Source organism: Physeter macrocephalus, chromosome 20 (genome assembly GCF_002837175.3).
Source record: "Physeter macrocephalus isolate SW-GA chromosome 20, ASM283717v5, whole genome shotgun sequence".
Classification (NCBI taxonomy): domain Eukaryota; kingdom Metazoa; phylum Chordata; class Mammalia; order Artiodactyla; family Physeteridae; genus Physeter; species Physeter macrocephalus.
This window is the reverse complement of record NC_041233.1, coordinates 97,867,846-97,883,187: the sequence shown is the minus strand read 5'-3', so window position 1 is coordinate 97,883,187 and position 15,342 is coordinate 97,867,846. Positions and strand designations below refer to the sequence as shown.

General features: G+C 33.5%; 1 protein-coding gene across 1 annotated transcript in view; it reads left to right on the top strand.

Annotated features, from left to right (window-relative positions):
• TNKS (tankyrase) overlaps positions 1–15,342 on the top strand; it is a 189,384-nt gene that overhangs the window by 74,550 nt on the left and 99,492 nt on the right. The window contains exons 4-5 of the mRNA XM_024131525.3: positions 12,130–12,166; positions 12,926–13,001. Coding sequence (XP_023987293.1) covers positions 12,130–12,166; positions 12,926–13,001 — 113 coding nt within the window. The remainder of the gene's footprint in view (positions 1–12,129; positions 12,167–12,925; positions 13,002–15,342) is intronic.

The following is a 15,342-nucleotide window of genomic DNA, read 5'->3' as shown; positions in this document are numbered from 1 at the left end:
AATCATCATTAACCATACTGGTCCCTTTCTCTGGGTACTGTAGTATGTTGCAGGGCTTCTTCAGTCCTTAATACCTATGCATTCTCATCATTATTGCATACGTCTTTGAAAGACCTAGATTACCTACTAAGAAAAGCCTCATTTTTGCATTATTCTGATCAATAATGCTCAGTACTTCTTAGGTATTACTCACCTCTGAGTTTCTAGTCTTCTCACCTGCTTCATTATTGGATTCTTTCCCCCTCCCAACCTCATTTATACCTCTGTTTTTACTGCTCTCCTTCTCTCATTTCTTCTTCCACTTCCCTTTCCCTTTTCTTCTCTCTCCCATGCATCACTCCACCCCTACCAAATAAATGTCCAGAAGTCATGCTCTGAATCGGGAGTTCCTTATACCTAGGAGGGTCCTTACATCACTCTGAGGGAATTTGCTCCTCCATAGTGACAGTGTTTACCAAGTTTTGTAATCTTCCAGCTCATGATAGTTTTAGATGTGCACTGTCCAGTACAGTAGCTACTGGCCACAGATGGCTATTGGACATGTGAAACAGGCCTAGTGCCACATGTTGAAATGATAATATTTTAGATATATTGGATGAAATAAAATATCTTATTAAAATTAGTGTCCTCCATTTACCTTTTTTTTTAACATGGCTAATAGAAAATTTTTAATTACATATGTGCTTTGAATTATGTTCCTACTAGACAGCATTTTTAGACACTCTAAACTAAAAGGAAATACACAAAGAGATTATTCATTAGCACAATGGAAAAGAGAAAAATAAATTACACGTGGAAAAAATAATAAAATGCATAGCATTCTGGAGCCATTTTGGATCGGCACATCTCAATAGGCCCAGAGAGCTTTGCTATATTATTGTACAATCTGGTCTAGGTTCAAAATAATTTCCCCTGATTTGTCAAGAAATGTTAAATTATATTTTGAATAATCCATTTTTGAATGTATAGAAGTGTTTAATGTATTTCAGAAAGAAATTCACTCAAGAGCAGGAGAATTAAAATGCTAAATTAGCAGTATGTTGAAAACTTGGCTATCTAGAGTGATTTAGCCCTTGACTTTTCCAAGAGAATTAATTTTTATGGTTGCAGCTTTTAAATAAGGCTAAATGATAATTTTTATATGAAGGTAGTTGATAAATTTATGGGAGCAAAATAAGCCCATCAAAAAGTACCAAAATATTCAAAACCACTTTTTTTCATCAGAAATGTTTTTTAATATTTGATGTGTGAAGTATTTATATTAAAATTATTTTAAAAAGAATTCATTTTTGTTGTTTGTTATTAAAATTAGTATACAGATTTCATCTCTTCATTCAAGAAACTTTCGTATGTAGTACCTGCAGTCTCTGTCTTTGGTCATCTTGTTTAGAAATGGTAGTAAATGTTTCTCATAGGCAATTTCTACAATAAAGTTATGGATAGTACAAAACTAAAACCTAACCATGGAAAACAGATTAATGTTTTGAACAACGTGGCAGGGTTGTATGCATGAAGTGATATATATCACAGGTTAATCCAAGCAGCTTTCTGAAATATAAGAGGAACAAGGAAGTTCTGAATAACCATCTACTGAAAAGATAATATCAAGCATTGATATAAATCTAATTTCTGCTAAGAAATTCATATTAGCACATACAAAAGACATGGAATGTTGACACAGATTTCATTATTGATACACAATTATCTTATCCATGTTTCTGATAGAATTGTTGCTGCCCTGTTTTGCTAGGTATTTAAAATAAAATGGAACTAGATAGTAAAACTGATACTAAGGGATGGTGTTAAATATATTCCAGATAAGAAAATTAAAATGTACAGTTGACATGTGGCTTCCTGCTTCTATACATAGGAAAATATATCCCAGTAAGATACGTAATTTTAAGATTATCTGAAATTGAACATCTACTTCTGTTTCTCCGGTTTGCTACTTCAAATAAAGATGTTTTTCCTGATTTACATTTAGACAGACTTGAAACAATTTCCCAAAGCAAAACACTACGGAATTATTTTTCCCCCCAAATTGCAAATATGTCCTCTTCATTTCCTCAACTTTAAAATCTTTCCTCCATATTTTTCTGAAATAATAAACTTCCTCATATATCTCCTCAGTTGAACAAAATAAGAAAAGTAGATAAAAGTCTAAGAAGAAAGTCAAAATCAGTACGTACACTAGCCCATTATATTAACTTTATAAAGTAGTTAAGTAAATTAAGTGAATGCTCATCTGTATTGGATTTTTTTTTTAAGCTAATATTATGCTCAGGAAAGGAGCAAACTGGCTTTCCAGACATTATACCTCGGTACCTCTCTTATAGTCTTTTATTTTTTCTAAAATACTTCTCTTGGAGAACATTTTCTTTAATATGTCTGAAACGCCTCCTAGGTGAACTATGAACTCTCAATGTCTGTCTTGAAATTGGCTATGCAAGAATCAAAGACTGTAGTTTCAACATCTAAATTAATAATTAAATAAATTAGCTATATTATTTAAATAGATTATTCTAATTTAATGGACATTTCTCAGTATATGAAGTCTGAGTCTGTGGTAATGTATCCATTAAGTAGAAGCTGAATTAGCAAAGTGTTGCTACTGTGATCATGTTCAGAAAGATTATCGGGTGAAGTATTAATCTAAGATCGAGATGTAAATATTTTTAATTTTACCATTTATAGCTATGTAACATGATATCCTAGGTGACACATAAAACTAACACATCAATTGTAAGCTCTGCTGCATTGTGATCCATTCAATGCCTTCTCTCTACTTGACATTCTTTCCATTCTTACTGCCACCATTTACGTACTTTTCTTCTCACCATCTTGCTACAGTAGCCCTGTAACTAATCCCCAGTGTCTCCAGGTCTTAGTTCATTGAGCTACCAGGTTAAGTTCAGCTTTACTTAGTTTACTCCCCTGCTCAAAAAGAAAGAAAAGAAAAGTAAACGAAGAGTTCCTATAACTTAAAAAATCATGTCAAACTCTACAACCTAACATTCAAGATCCTTTAAAATATAAATTTACTTTTTAAATTATTATTCAATGCCCCCCATTCCACTTCGCCTTCCCAACGTATACCCTAAATTTGACATCAGTCACCTTTCCCCAATACATGTTCCATTTTCTTGCACTTCTTTGCTCAGATTGATAATTATCCAAATTCCAATCCATTTCCACATGTTAAAATCCTGCCCCAAAATGTATGGCCAAGCTTATATATGACTTACTTCAGGAAATCACCCCATACTACGCCAATTAAAAATACTGGCAAAGGACATGGATTCTAGTCCTGGCTTTGCCACTGTATAGTTTTAAAATTTTAGGCAAGTTATTTACTTATTTTGGGTCTTAACTGAGTCATGTATGAAATAAGGATATCAAACTAGTTTATCTTGCCAAGCTTGCCTTAAGATTATATTTAGAACCAATGAGTGTAAGTCAGAGGTACTTTTTTTTTTTTAACAGTGGTTCTTAACCTGTGTAATAACTTCATAGACTCCTTCATAGACTCCATAGATTCTGTAAAAACTCTAAAACTGTAGGCAAAATTTTGAGTTTATCTTCATATGTGCAAAGAATTTTCCCCCTACGGAGAGGGTCTAAAGCTGCTTTCATTAGCTCCTTAAAGTACTTCATGATCCCCCCACAAAGGTAGGAACTATCATTTACCTGATCTAAATCTTTTATTAACACAGACATACACACACTCAATGCCTCAGTCTGTCTCTCACTGTCAATGGTAAATATCTCAAAGCTTTAAGAACATAGTGCTTAGCTCTGTCATCTTCTGAAAGTGGTCCTCAACATCTTTTCCTTAACATACCTGACAGATAATGTTTACCTTTGTGATATACTTCCGTCAGTGACAGCTGTGCACTGCAACATGCTAAATGAATAATATATTCTATGGATTTGATACCATTCCTCGTGTTCTAGCTCTGATTCCATCACTTTTGTCCTACTAATTCAAGATTCAGTACATGATACAGTAGTAGAAGCTGTATCTATATGCTTGGCATATTATAGATAGTGAATATGTATTTGTTAAATGAATAAATAAATGATGTTATTCAAAGGAGAACTAATAAATGAGTGGCATTAAAAGAGAGAGAGAGAGAGTTTGAATGAGAAAGATTATGCCCAGGATAAAATACCATTACTCAGACTTCACTAAGTTTAATTAATTCTAACCCTGAATAAGAGATTTAGTGATACTTTGGGGTAAATATAAGAAAAAAATAAACATTTGCAGCTTAAAGAAGTAAATCATAATTGGTGCTTCCTGAAAAGACCAAAATTGCAAAGTTACTACATCTTTCAGAGACTTTGTAAACAGGACAAAATATACAAAGAATACAATGCAATCAGATACAATAATTACAGTGAAGACAATTCTTACATCATTCAAAAAGTAGTCACTTGTACTTCTGCATTAGCCTTAGTTTCCTTAATTCCTTATATTTGGTGTAAGAAGGCAGAAGTCTGACTATCCCAAATAGGTGTCTCACCAAACTCCTAGCCCTCAGTAGGCTGATGCATTGAGGGGCTGACCATCCTGATAAGAGCAAGGACTGCAGGAAAGTAATTTCCTTTTCACAGATAACCGTATGGTTCCTATAAATCAAAATATGCTTTGTTCATATATTCTCGTAGCTCTGAGATCGCAGGTACTACATACAAAACAGTTCCTTGAATGAAGAGATTAAATTTGTATATTCTCCCTATTTCAAAAAAAAGTACAAAAGACAGAACAAGTAAGAAATGAAGAACTAAAAGCTGTGCAAATTAGTTCAGTTTTTAGGTGAATTGCCCTCAAAAAGAGGCAAGATTGGGATTTCTAGCTGTGAGGTTGAGATTTCTAGCAGTACAGTACTGTCGTATTTCTCATTAGTCAACTTTTTCTCTTTTGTTCTTTTTCCTTTCTGTAGGTGGCGTGATTATATTCCAGAATAAAGAATTTTTCAAATTTTAAAAAAGATGTGATTTGTCAGTTTCTTACAAAGTTAAACATACATTTACTGTACATCCCAGCACCCACACACCTAAGTATTTGCCCAAGGGAAATGAAGACATAGGCCCATACAAAATCCTGTCTGAATTTTTACAGTAGCTTTATTTATAATCCCCAAAAGCTGGAAACAGCCCACATGTTTATCAACTGGTGAATGGATAAGCAAATTCAGGTGCATTCATATAATGGAATACTGCTTGATAATCGAAAAGAACAAATATTGGTAGTCCAAAACATGAATGAATCTCAAAAGCATTTATACTAAGAAAAAGAAGCCATACTTAAAAGTCTACATATCCTGTGATTCCATTTATATGACATTCTATAAAAAGTAAAACTACAGAGAAAGAAATTAGATTAGCGGTTGCTATTGGGTTGGGATAGATTGATTACAGAGGGGCCTGAGGGAACATTTTGGGTGATGGAGATGTTCAAATTTTGAGATAGTGGCTACACAGCTGTATTCAGTTTGTCAAAATTCATAGAACTGTACATTTGAAAAGGTCGAATTTTAATGTATGTAAATTGTACTTCAGTGAGTAAATAAAATATTAAAAGACATAGCACATCTACTATATCATAAAATATCCCAGAGGGGTCTGGGCTTAACCCTATAATCAAACATTAATGTATATGATAGCTATGTATACCAGGTGAGTCAGGTTCTGCTGCCAAATGATTTTTAGAGCTTTGGGGATTTTCAAATTGGCACATAAGAAATTGTGGGTTGATTGCTATAGAAGAAGGATCCCTGATATAGAACAAAGAATGTAAAACTATTGGCCTGTTTTGGATCAAATACGATTTTACTTTTCCAGACCATTTTTGGACAGCAAACATTGTGATAGTAAAAAATCAATATCCCAGTTCTCTCAGCCCTGACCAGCCATTTACACAGATAGTTGATGGCTTAAGCAGTGGTGGGCATTCCAAGCACCCAGACACCACACCAAACATGGCATCACAATCTGACATGCTTAGAATGAGATCTCCTTCCTTCCTTCCTACCTTCCCTCCCTCCCTCTCTCCCTCCCTCCCTTCTTAATTTTCTTTGTGACATATCAAAAGGTCTTTTAAAGTACAGGCACACTTTGCAGAATGTCTCATTGGTTAACAATGTGCATTAGGAATACCTCTCCTGGTTTTTAATACCGAACTTTAGAGAATGCATATATATTATAATACAACATTTTTTGGGCCAGTGTGTGTTTGTAGTTATGTCCCAGATTTTAATACTTCCGTTTTTAACAAACAAACAAATCCGTGAAAAGTCTTGAGTTACATTCCAAATACAATTGACAGAATGTCAGAAGCAGGTATAAATTATTTGAAACCCCACTTAAGTGTCCATAAATGGGATGCCTATCCTAGATGTAACTGGGGCTAAGTGGACATATTATTGCATACAAAGAAACTGGTTGGTAACAATCATATTATTTATTGACTGCATTATATGGTTTTTTTTGCAGAGCCTTTGTTATGTCTGAGTGTAATTTTATGTTTTTTAATGTTTTAGGACCTTGGTTTAGGTTTTTTTATTAACGTGTAATACATTATAATTTTTATCGTTTAAATATAAGATAATATAGTTGTATTGGGGGGCCTTTTATCTTCGAAAATTGATTTTCAGCTGCCCTGCAGGGCAGGATATGTGGGACATCTCCAGTTTTCTAAAGAATTGGAAAATTCTTCTCAAGCTGCAGTGTACTGGACAGCCAGCTTAGAGTTTACGTCAGTACCGTAGCACAGGTTTAATGATAGCGAGTTAGAAAGGTCAGAGTTGTAGGGAGCGGAAGATAGGAAGGATCTCCACCAGGAAAATACTCTATTCAAGCCTAAAATTTTAAAGCCCCCAATTATTCCTTGTTTAGAATCGATGTGGAGCGTTTAGTTTGATCGCGATTCTAGACTTCTCTAATGCTATGGAGTTTGAAGCCAGAACCAGAATAAGTGGGAAGATTGATAGGATTCAGAAGTTGGAAGGAGGCATTGAGGACTCTTAATACTTTGTAATTTTTTCCCAACATTGTCCTGAAAATATTTATGAAAGATTTCAGAGAGCGAAATAATAATTCAATTAACATTTGAAATAAATAATACAAATAATTCAAAAAATAAGTTCAGAGAGAGGATGCAGATCATTCCTGGGGCCATGTGTACGTATAGTAGATACCAGCCTGTCTGAAAATTGCTTTTGGTGGAAGACCTAGCTTAACATCTTGAGATCAGATTATTTCCTGGTGCTTCAGTGAAATTCCTTCCACAACTACATAGCTGTTTCTAAAATATCAAATCTATTAGTGAAAACACAATGGATTATGTCACCTAAATTAGTATTTTATTCCCTATATTGGCTGTCAGTTTAGTTTCAAGAATCAGTTCATCTCTTGTATTTGTTGGCAGCTTGATGAGAAAGTATCCATATGAGAATTAGCAATTCATGGTACTACCTAGCCCTCAGCAACAAAAGGGTCCCTAAACTTGATAGTTGAGATTCTTGATTGTAGTCTTTACATAGCTCTTACCTTGAGATACCTAAAGCATGAGGAATTAACACATGCTGTGGGAAATGCAAAATGTATTGGTCATTTTAATAGACCTGGAATACATTGTCTTCATTCCTACCTATACCCTGGGTCCAAAATGTTAAAACAAACTAGAAGGTAAAACTTATATGCTTACTTTTTTTTTTGGCCCCATGTTTACAAGCTCATGTGAAGATTCCCTGCTTTAAAGTAGTTTTGATGGAAATATTTGGCTTATGTTACGTAAATAGGTTCAACCTGTTTAAAGCTAGTTGTTGTCATTGTTTTTAAAATTGTATTACTATTATTGTTGTGTTACTCTTTTGTTTACATCGCTTCTTCCAAAACGCAGATTTGGTTAGTTTCTGCTCACGTTAGCCTAAACTTATATGCTTACTTTTTTTTTTGGCCCATGTTTACAAGCTCATGTGAAAATTCCCTGCTTTAAAGTAGTTTTGATGGAAATATTTGGCTTATGTTACGTAAATATGTTCAACCTGTTTAAAGCTAGTTGTTGTCATTGTTTTTAAAATTGTATTACTATTATTGTTGTGTTACTCTTTTGTTTACATCGCTTCTTCCAAAACGCAGATTTGGTTAGTTTCTGCTCACGTTAGCCTTTTCTCAGGGCTTGACAGATAGTGAATAATACTCAGTGAAACCTTAGGCAATTCATTTAATTGTCTTGGTGTCAGTTTCATTAACTGTAAATAATATGTTGATGATCCCTTAGGAAAGCTATTCTGAAATTGGGGATGAGGTGACAGGAGAAAGGTGACTTTCAAGTTACACCCCCCCTCACTGCATATAACAAGAGATGTTACTGATAGGCGTGTATTACGCATGGTTTCAAAGTAGAGAAAAGAAAGGTCAAAATTCTTTTTTAGTTCTTTATTGCTTTAAGAATTTATGATTCTGTGTTCATAATTTTTCCATGTTGTTCCATCTCAACAAAACCAAATGACTCATTTTTAGAAAACTTAGTCTGCTTTGATCCTGTCAGTTGCTGAAGAAAAGAACAAAAGCCCCTTAAGATGTTGAAATTGAGATAAGTCAGTAATTATGACATCTATTTATTGATTCAGGTTTTCTTCATTTTTATTCAAAAATAATTTTGCCTTCACAGTAAGTGAAAGAGAAGTTGTTTCTAACTAAGAGAAATACTAAGGGGAGTTTTATTTTTAACCTTTATTTTTTAACTTTCATTTTTAACCTTCTTTCTGATAACATATTGATACTTTTTAACACATTAACTCATATCTCTGCCCCCCGACTGTGTGTGTGTGTGTGTGTGTGTGTGTGTATGTGTGTGTGTATTTATCTTTACATGCATCCCATCAATACTTAGTTTACTAATAAAAACAGTTCAGATTTTGGAAAGTAAACTTTGTGGCTTGCTTTTTTTTTTTTTTAGCCCCACTTATTTTATTCTAATCAAAGAAAAATATTTTAAGCCATCTGTTTTCTCCATTTCTGGCTGCTATTATCTTGACTATAATTGCCTAGTTTCCTTTCTGGCTGATCTATTGCTAGCCTTTATCTGGATGTTATTAAAGAATATAAATGCTCCACAGAGCACCAGAGTCTCAGCCAGAATATTTTCAGATTCGCAGCTAAAATGAAATAGAACTAGGGGTTTCACTGTTAAGTAAGCAGCTCAGATTTGTTGTCAGAGTGTGTGAGGGACTCTTAAGTTCATTATGCTACTTATTTCTGCGATGTAGCATTTGAAGAATAGCTTTGACTGTTTATGGATTGTGGTCCTCGGGCACCAGATAGTGGATGTTGGAATGTATTGCAGAAAAGCTGATTAAAGTACTAGGATCTCTAACAGTGAAAGTAGAAAGTCATTTGTAATACCTCGGTCTGACACTGTTGGGTGCACTTATATGTTTCCTTTTGAAAGCTTTGGTTTATTATCAGTTTATCCATGAGGGAATAACTTTTTTTTTTTTTTTCAAAAAGTGCCCTTTGGAGAAAATATCAATAAGCTATACTTGATGAGAAGCTTATGTAAGTAGACTGATTTGAACTTTGGAGATGCCATATACTTTGCAGTTTTATTTCCTAGATTACTGAAGTCATGTTTCACTATGACTTCAATTTCAATAGTAGCTGCTTTCAGATCTCAATTTCAGTATGATTACTGTATATCAGGAAATGTATACTTACACCAAAACATAGACTGTGTCAGAATTTATTGTCTTCACCTCCCTTTACCCTGTTTGGGCCACTTTCCTCCCGAAGAAAAGTTCACTGGAGTAGAATATGGGAATATTTTAAATAATCACAAAACTTATAGATCTTTAAATATACTTTGCCCTCTACTTGTTAAAATATTTCAGTATTTCCTCATTGTTTTCAAAATAAAGTTCAAAGTTCTGAGAGTGCCATTCATGTGATCTTTCTGTTTCTTCTCTGCTTCATTCTTACCCATTCCCCTGCAAATGTGCTTTGTTTCAGGTTTACTGAGCAGCCATTGCCCCTCTCATTTCTTTTACTATGGTTGCTTCCTTCTCCCTCACCCCTCTTCACCGGAGGATCACCTATTCTTCCTTTAAAAATGCTGCACAAGTTTTCCTTCTTCCAGGAAACCTTCCTTGAACTACAATTATCCTGCCTCTTATTAATCCTACTTAGACTAGCCTTTAAACTCTTCATAGCATAAGACTCATTTCCTACTCTCATCATTTGTTTACTTGTTTGTCTTGTTTAATATAAGACTATTATTCCTTGAGTTTAGAGATGATAGTTTCTTTTTTGGTTTTGAATCTGGCCTATAAACCTTTCAAATAATTGTTTGCTGACTGACTGAATGACTTTTATAGATTATCCCATAATTTCACTTATTTTGCTCTTGATTCTTACGGCGTTTGAGGGTATGGGTCATACCATTTTCTCCGAAGGAGATTCTTAAACTGACTCATTCACTTCCATATTGCCACCTAAAATATTTAATAAAGGTAGGTCTTTGGTTTTGGGAAGACAAGAACCTTATTTGTGGGGGATTAGAATAATGTAAATCTTAAACTGTCAATCAGTTAAAGAATCTGGAATACAATACATGGGAAATTAGAAGGACAGACTCTTATCATGAAGCATGCATTCTAGCTTATCCTTGTATATTGTTGAGCCCGTGACTTTACTGGTATATAAAATTCCCTTAGGAGAGAATAGATATTTAACAACTTTTCCCTTATTTGAAAATAACTGCTTACAGTTTCTAGATTTTAATAAAATCTTAATCTAAGAATCAAGACAAAAGTTTAAACTAAACAAATATTTGCTAATGAAGGGTTATAGAATTTCAACATGTGCTTGATGGTCCTGAGACGTCCTTAAAATATTTGCATCAATATTCTGAATTCTGTAGCAAAATAAACAAAATGCAAAGAAATCCATATTTATAAGTGATAAGATTTAAAAAAGTAGTTTAAGCTTATTTCTTAATAGAATTATAACATTTTAATCTAAAATTTTACTTTTTATATATATACTTAATATTTGCCTTCACATAATTACTTGCTTAGACATTTTGTATAATTCTTTAATGATATAGCAAACTGAGTCAGCATATTATAGCTGAATCATGGTCCTGGCTGTTCCTTTTCTTTATTCAGTAAGCAAACTCTATATTACTAAAATTCCTTCAGTTGTGCTTGCAAAGACTTGTTTGTTAGTTCTTGAACGCCCTAAGAAATTTGTATTGAAGATTCTAAATTATATACCTATTTTCAGTCTGTGATATATTAAAAAATAGAATGGAGAACAATTACTCACATCTTTATAGTTGGATGTCTGCTTATTCTCAGAGACCCCAGTCTCCTTTTAAAAAATATTTTTAAGATTCATTGTTGTTAAACTTTGGTATTGAATTTGTATAAAGTGTAGGTTGCAGCACGTTAGAATATTATTGTCATTTAAGAATGTATTCACTGTTTTGGTTTTTAGAGCACTGCCTCCAAGGGGTTCATAGCATTTTGTACGTAGTTCACGTATTTCTAGTCTACAGACCTACCCTATCGAGGCAAAGGCTTCATGATCCTGATATTTTTTTTCTTCTGGTATAAAGCTCGGCAATGGTAATTAACATGTTGTGTTTTTTTTTGACAAAACTTTCCATGTCATTACAAATAAAACTGAGGTTTTTTGAAGAGTAGTAATTTGTACCTTTAAAGAGCCACATTATTTTGCTTTTGTCTCAGAATGTATTATGCTTCACAAGTATACTGTGACAGCCTGAATAGAAAAGGGGGGAGGGGACATTGTCTTCAACTGGCATGCTGTTATCAGAGGGAATGTGTTTCTGGACACGAGATTTAGCATTCATTGGTCGTCTGAAGAAAGCTATTTCATCTGAGGATTGGACAAGAAGCTGCGTCAATTCGCTGCCCGTCTCCAAGGCACTGGTGATGCTGCCTTCACAAGCTGGCTAACGTCACGGCTCCATCACCCAGCGGGGTGTGGACTCTCTTTTTCTGTTCTTTTCTGTTTAATTCTCTATTTGCTGCCTACTGCATTTCTTAATCTGTCTTCTGCCAAATGCTAACAGCATGATATTTTGCAATCATCTAGGTGAATACAAGAAAGACGAACTCCTAGAAGCTGCTAGGTAAGTGATTCCATTCATTTTAAGTGAGTATAATGCATTTAAGGGAGAAAAGGAGGAGGGCAGGTGGAGGACTATAAAAATTATAACATGTTATTGTCTTGCTTGGATTTTATATGATAATGCGGATAAGACCTTATACTAAATCTTTGTATACTTTATTTTGCACGATGAGTGTATTAAATGAGACTGTCTTTCAATATGGTGATGATTGTAAGGTTAATTTTATTTGGAACATTTCTTAAGGTAACTGCAAACCTGAGTTGCCGAGCTTTTCGAATGATATTCTTGGAGTATTTAAATACCTATATCTTTATTCTTCTCTGGAAATTTTTCTAGCCAAGCTTGAATGAGGGGCATGAAGTAAATGTTAAAATTCTCACCCATTTTCTTTTGTTCTTGTTCATTTATAATTTAATTGATTAGCTTTTTACAGCATTTTATATGTGTTTTCAACTCCAGTGTTTTAGATCACTTATCAGAGTAAAGTTTGTTTGTAATTAAGAAGGTGACTTTATGCAGATAAATAAAACAAAAATGTAGAAAGCTACCTTATCTATGATATACCACTGTATGATGATTAACAGGAATTATTAGGAATATGTTGATTGAATTGAATATAGCAAAAGAGATTCATTCAGGACCATATAAAAGAAATCAAGGCAAGCCCATATCATTTTCTACTCTCTTGTGAAAAATATCCATAAACATTCATAAGAAGCACTATAATTTTATAGGAATTGACTTACTACCTTTTCGTAGGAGTGGTAATGAAGAAAAACTAATGGCTTTACTGACTCCTCTAAATGTGAATTGCCATGCAAGTGATGGGCGAAAGGTAAGTCATTTAAAATATAATATTCCCCTTCTTTTTGCTTTATAGTTAAAATTTTTACAGTTGGCATATATATGTGTATATACATATATATACACACACGTATATATACATACATATATATGGCTGTATTTTACTGGTACCTTTTAACTGTAAAATGAAATGCTGCTGTGACATGTTCATAGAGCTGGTGAAGCATGAATCTTAAGCCTTTTCTCTTAAATGTCAGACACTGAAAGTTATTTGTTAAATGGAACTGCAGCTTTTTTGGCGATTAAAATTATAACAACATATATTATTTTCCGTGTATGATAATGGAAATTAGAAATATTTGTTTACGTCCTAATTACCCATCTTGGTTAGGATATATTATTTATTTATTTTTGGCAGAGGAAAATTTGTTTGCTAGACAACCAACACTTTTTCCATTTAAAGCTGAGAAAATGCTAATGCTTTTTTTAGGTCTATTGTAACGGCCCTGCTTTTTTTTTTATTGGCTAAGTTTTCATTGTTATATATTGGAAGAAAGTATTAAAGCAGAGAAAAATATTCTGTATTAATATACAGTTGTCATAAATGTAAGGTAATATATAAAATATGCAGTGGTATCTTCATTATCTGCTTCATATTCTTGCTGAATAGAGACTGAAAATGTAATCCTTTATAGCCTTTGGTATCTGACTGCAAAGTTTTGCAGTGATTTGCCTTATAGATATGGAAAACAAAACATTTTGTACTATAAAGTCTTTTTAAAAATGTTGGTTAATTTTTTAATGTTAAAGGATGGCTTTTATATTTTTAAAACCTAAAACAGTTTTAAAGTTACACTGCAGATATTGTGGAAAATTATCTTGTACCTAATATTTAAAGAATTAATTCCTTTGGAATTATTTATATCGAAAATATACTATGGAAAGTATCAGGATGGATGGTACCCCTTAGAAATAATGAACTGTTTTGCTTTTAAAAAATCATTTTTCTCTCAGTGATAATTTTATAGATTAAAATTATTCAGCTTTCCTTTCACTTTTTTCCCTATTCTAATGAAACCCATATAATAGTGGCATTGAATTGAACCCTTCCAAATATACGTTGTTATTGAAGATGGCTTGTATATTGTTTCACATGGCCTAATGAATGTTTACTTTCTCTGGATAATTTGGAGAGAGACTTCTACTTTCATGGTAGGTTAAATTATGTATATATAAAGCTATAAATTAGCAAAGATTTACTGGGTACTATTGATGACTTTTGGGAGATGTTTTTAAATGGTAACTTCTCATTTTCCCTTCAATTTTGAAGTTGCTTTGGGAGTTTTAACTTCCTTGAGTTACTTTGAGTTCCACATTTTGTTTGGATCCTTTTAGTAGATAAGTCGACTTTTATCACTATGCAGAAAGAACCCTTCTTGTCTGTAAATGCAGCTATATCTTCAGACAGAGCTCTTTTAGAGCCCAGCCTGCTTCAGTTTTCCACAGCCGTTTTAATATTCCAGAATTTATGTGAGATTTTACTATAACAGGAGTCAGTTTCCATCCCAGCCTCGTTCTCCCATCCTTACCCTTCTACCTTGACAGCCCCATTCCTAGCTCAGTAAATCAAAATAATTAAGGAGTGTGAACACTGATAATTAAAATTACCTCTTCTCCTTGCCTCAATCCCTACACAAATATGTAGAACTTCTTTATTTTTCCTTCTCCCCAAAGGAGGATACACTTCCTTTATTCCTGTAGCTGAAACTAACATATTCCTCATTCAAATTCCTATGGCTCCTTTTCTGTATGACTCTATGGCATTTACTGCAGAGCTCTTGAATTGTGGTTATTCATACGTATCTTTTTCTTCTACTTGGCTATTAGCTCTCTTTTGTACCGGACCAAGCCTGGCATTTTGCATGTAGCAGAAGCTTAGGCTACGAATATGCTCCCAGATGAACATAATTTTATCCTTCGAGTGAAAAAAATCATCTGTGCTCTTTGCCAGTTAGAAAATTAACTCAGAAGTATATGAATGGGGAATTGTATATTTTCTGTTATTATATATTATTACTAGTATTATTTTATCAATTTATTTTTGAGTAATTGTACCACAAGGGAGAATTATATATTTTAATGTGTAGAACATCTTTAAGAACATGTCTCAAATATTACTATTATACTGAAGGTTTCACAACATATAAATAATGTAATAATTTTCCAAAATGTGCTCCTATACTTTTTTTTTTTTAAGAAGACGTTGGGGGTAGGCGTTTATTTATTTATTTATTTATTTTTGCTGTGCTGGGTCTTAGTTTCTGTGCGAGGGCTTTCTCTAGTTGTGGCAAGCGGGGGCCACTCTTCATCGC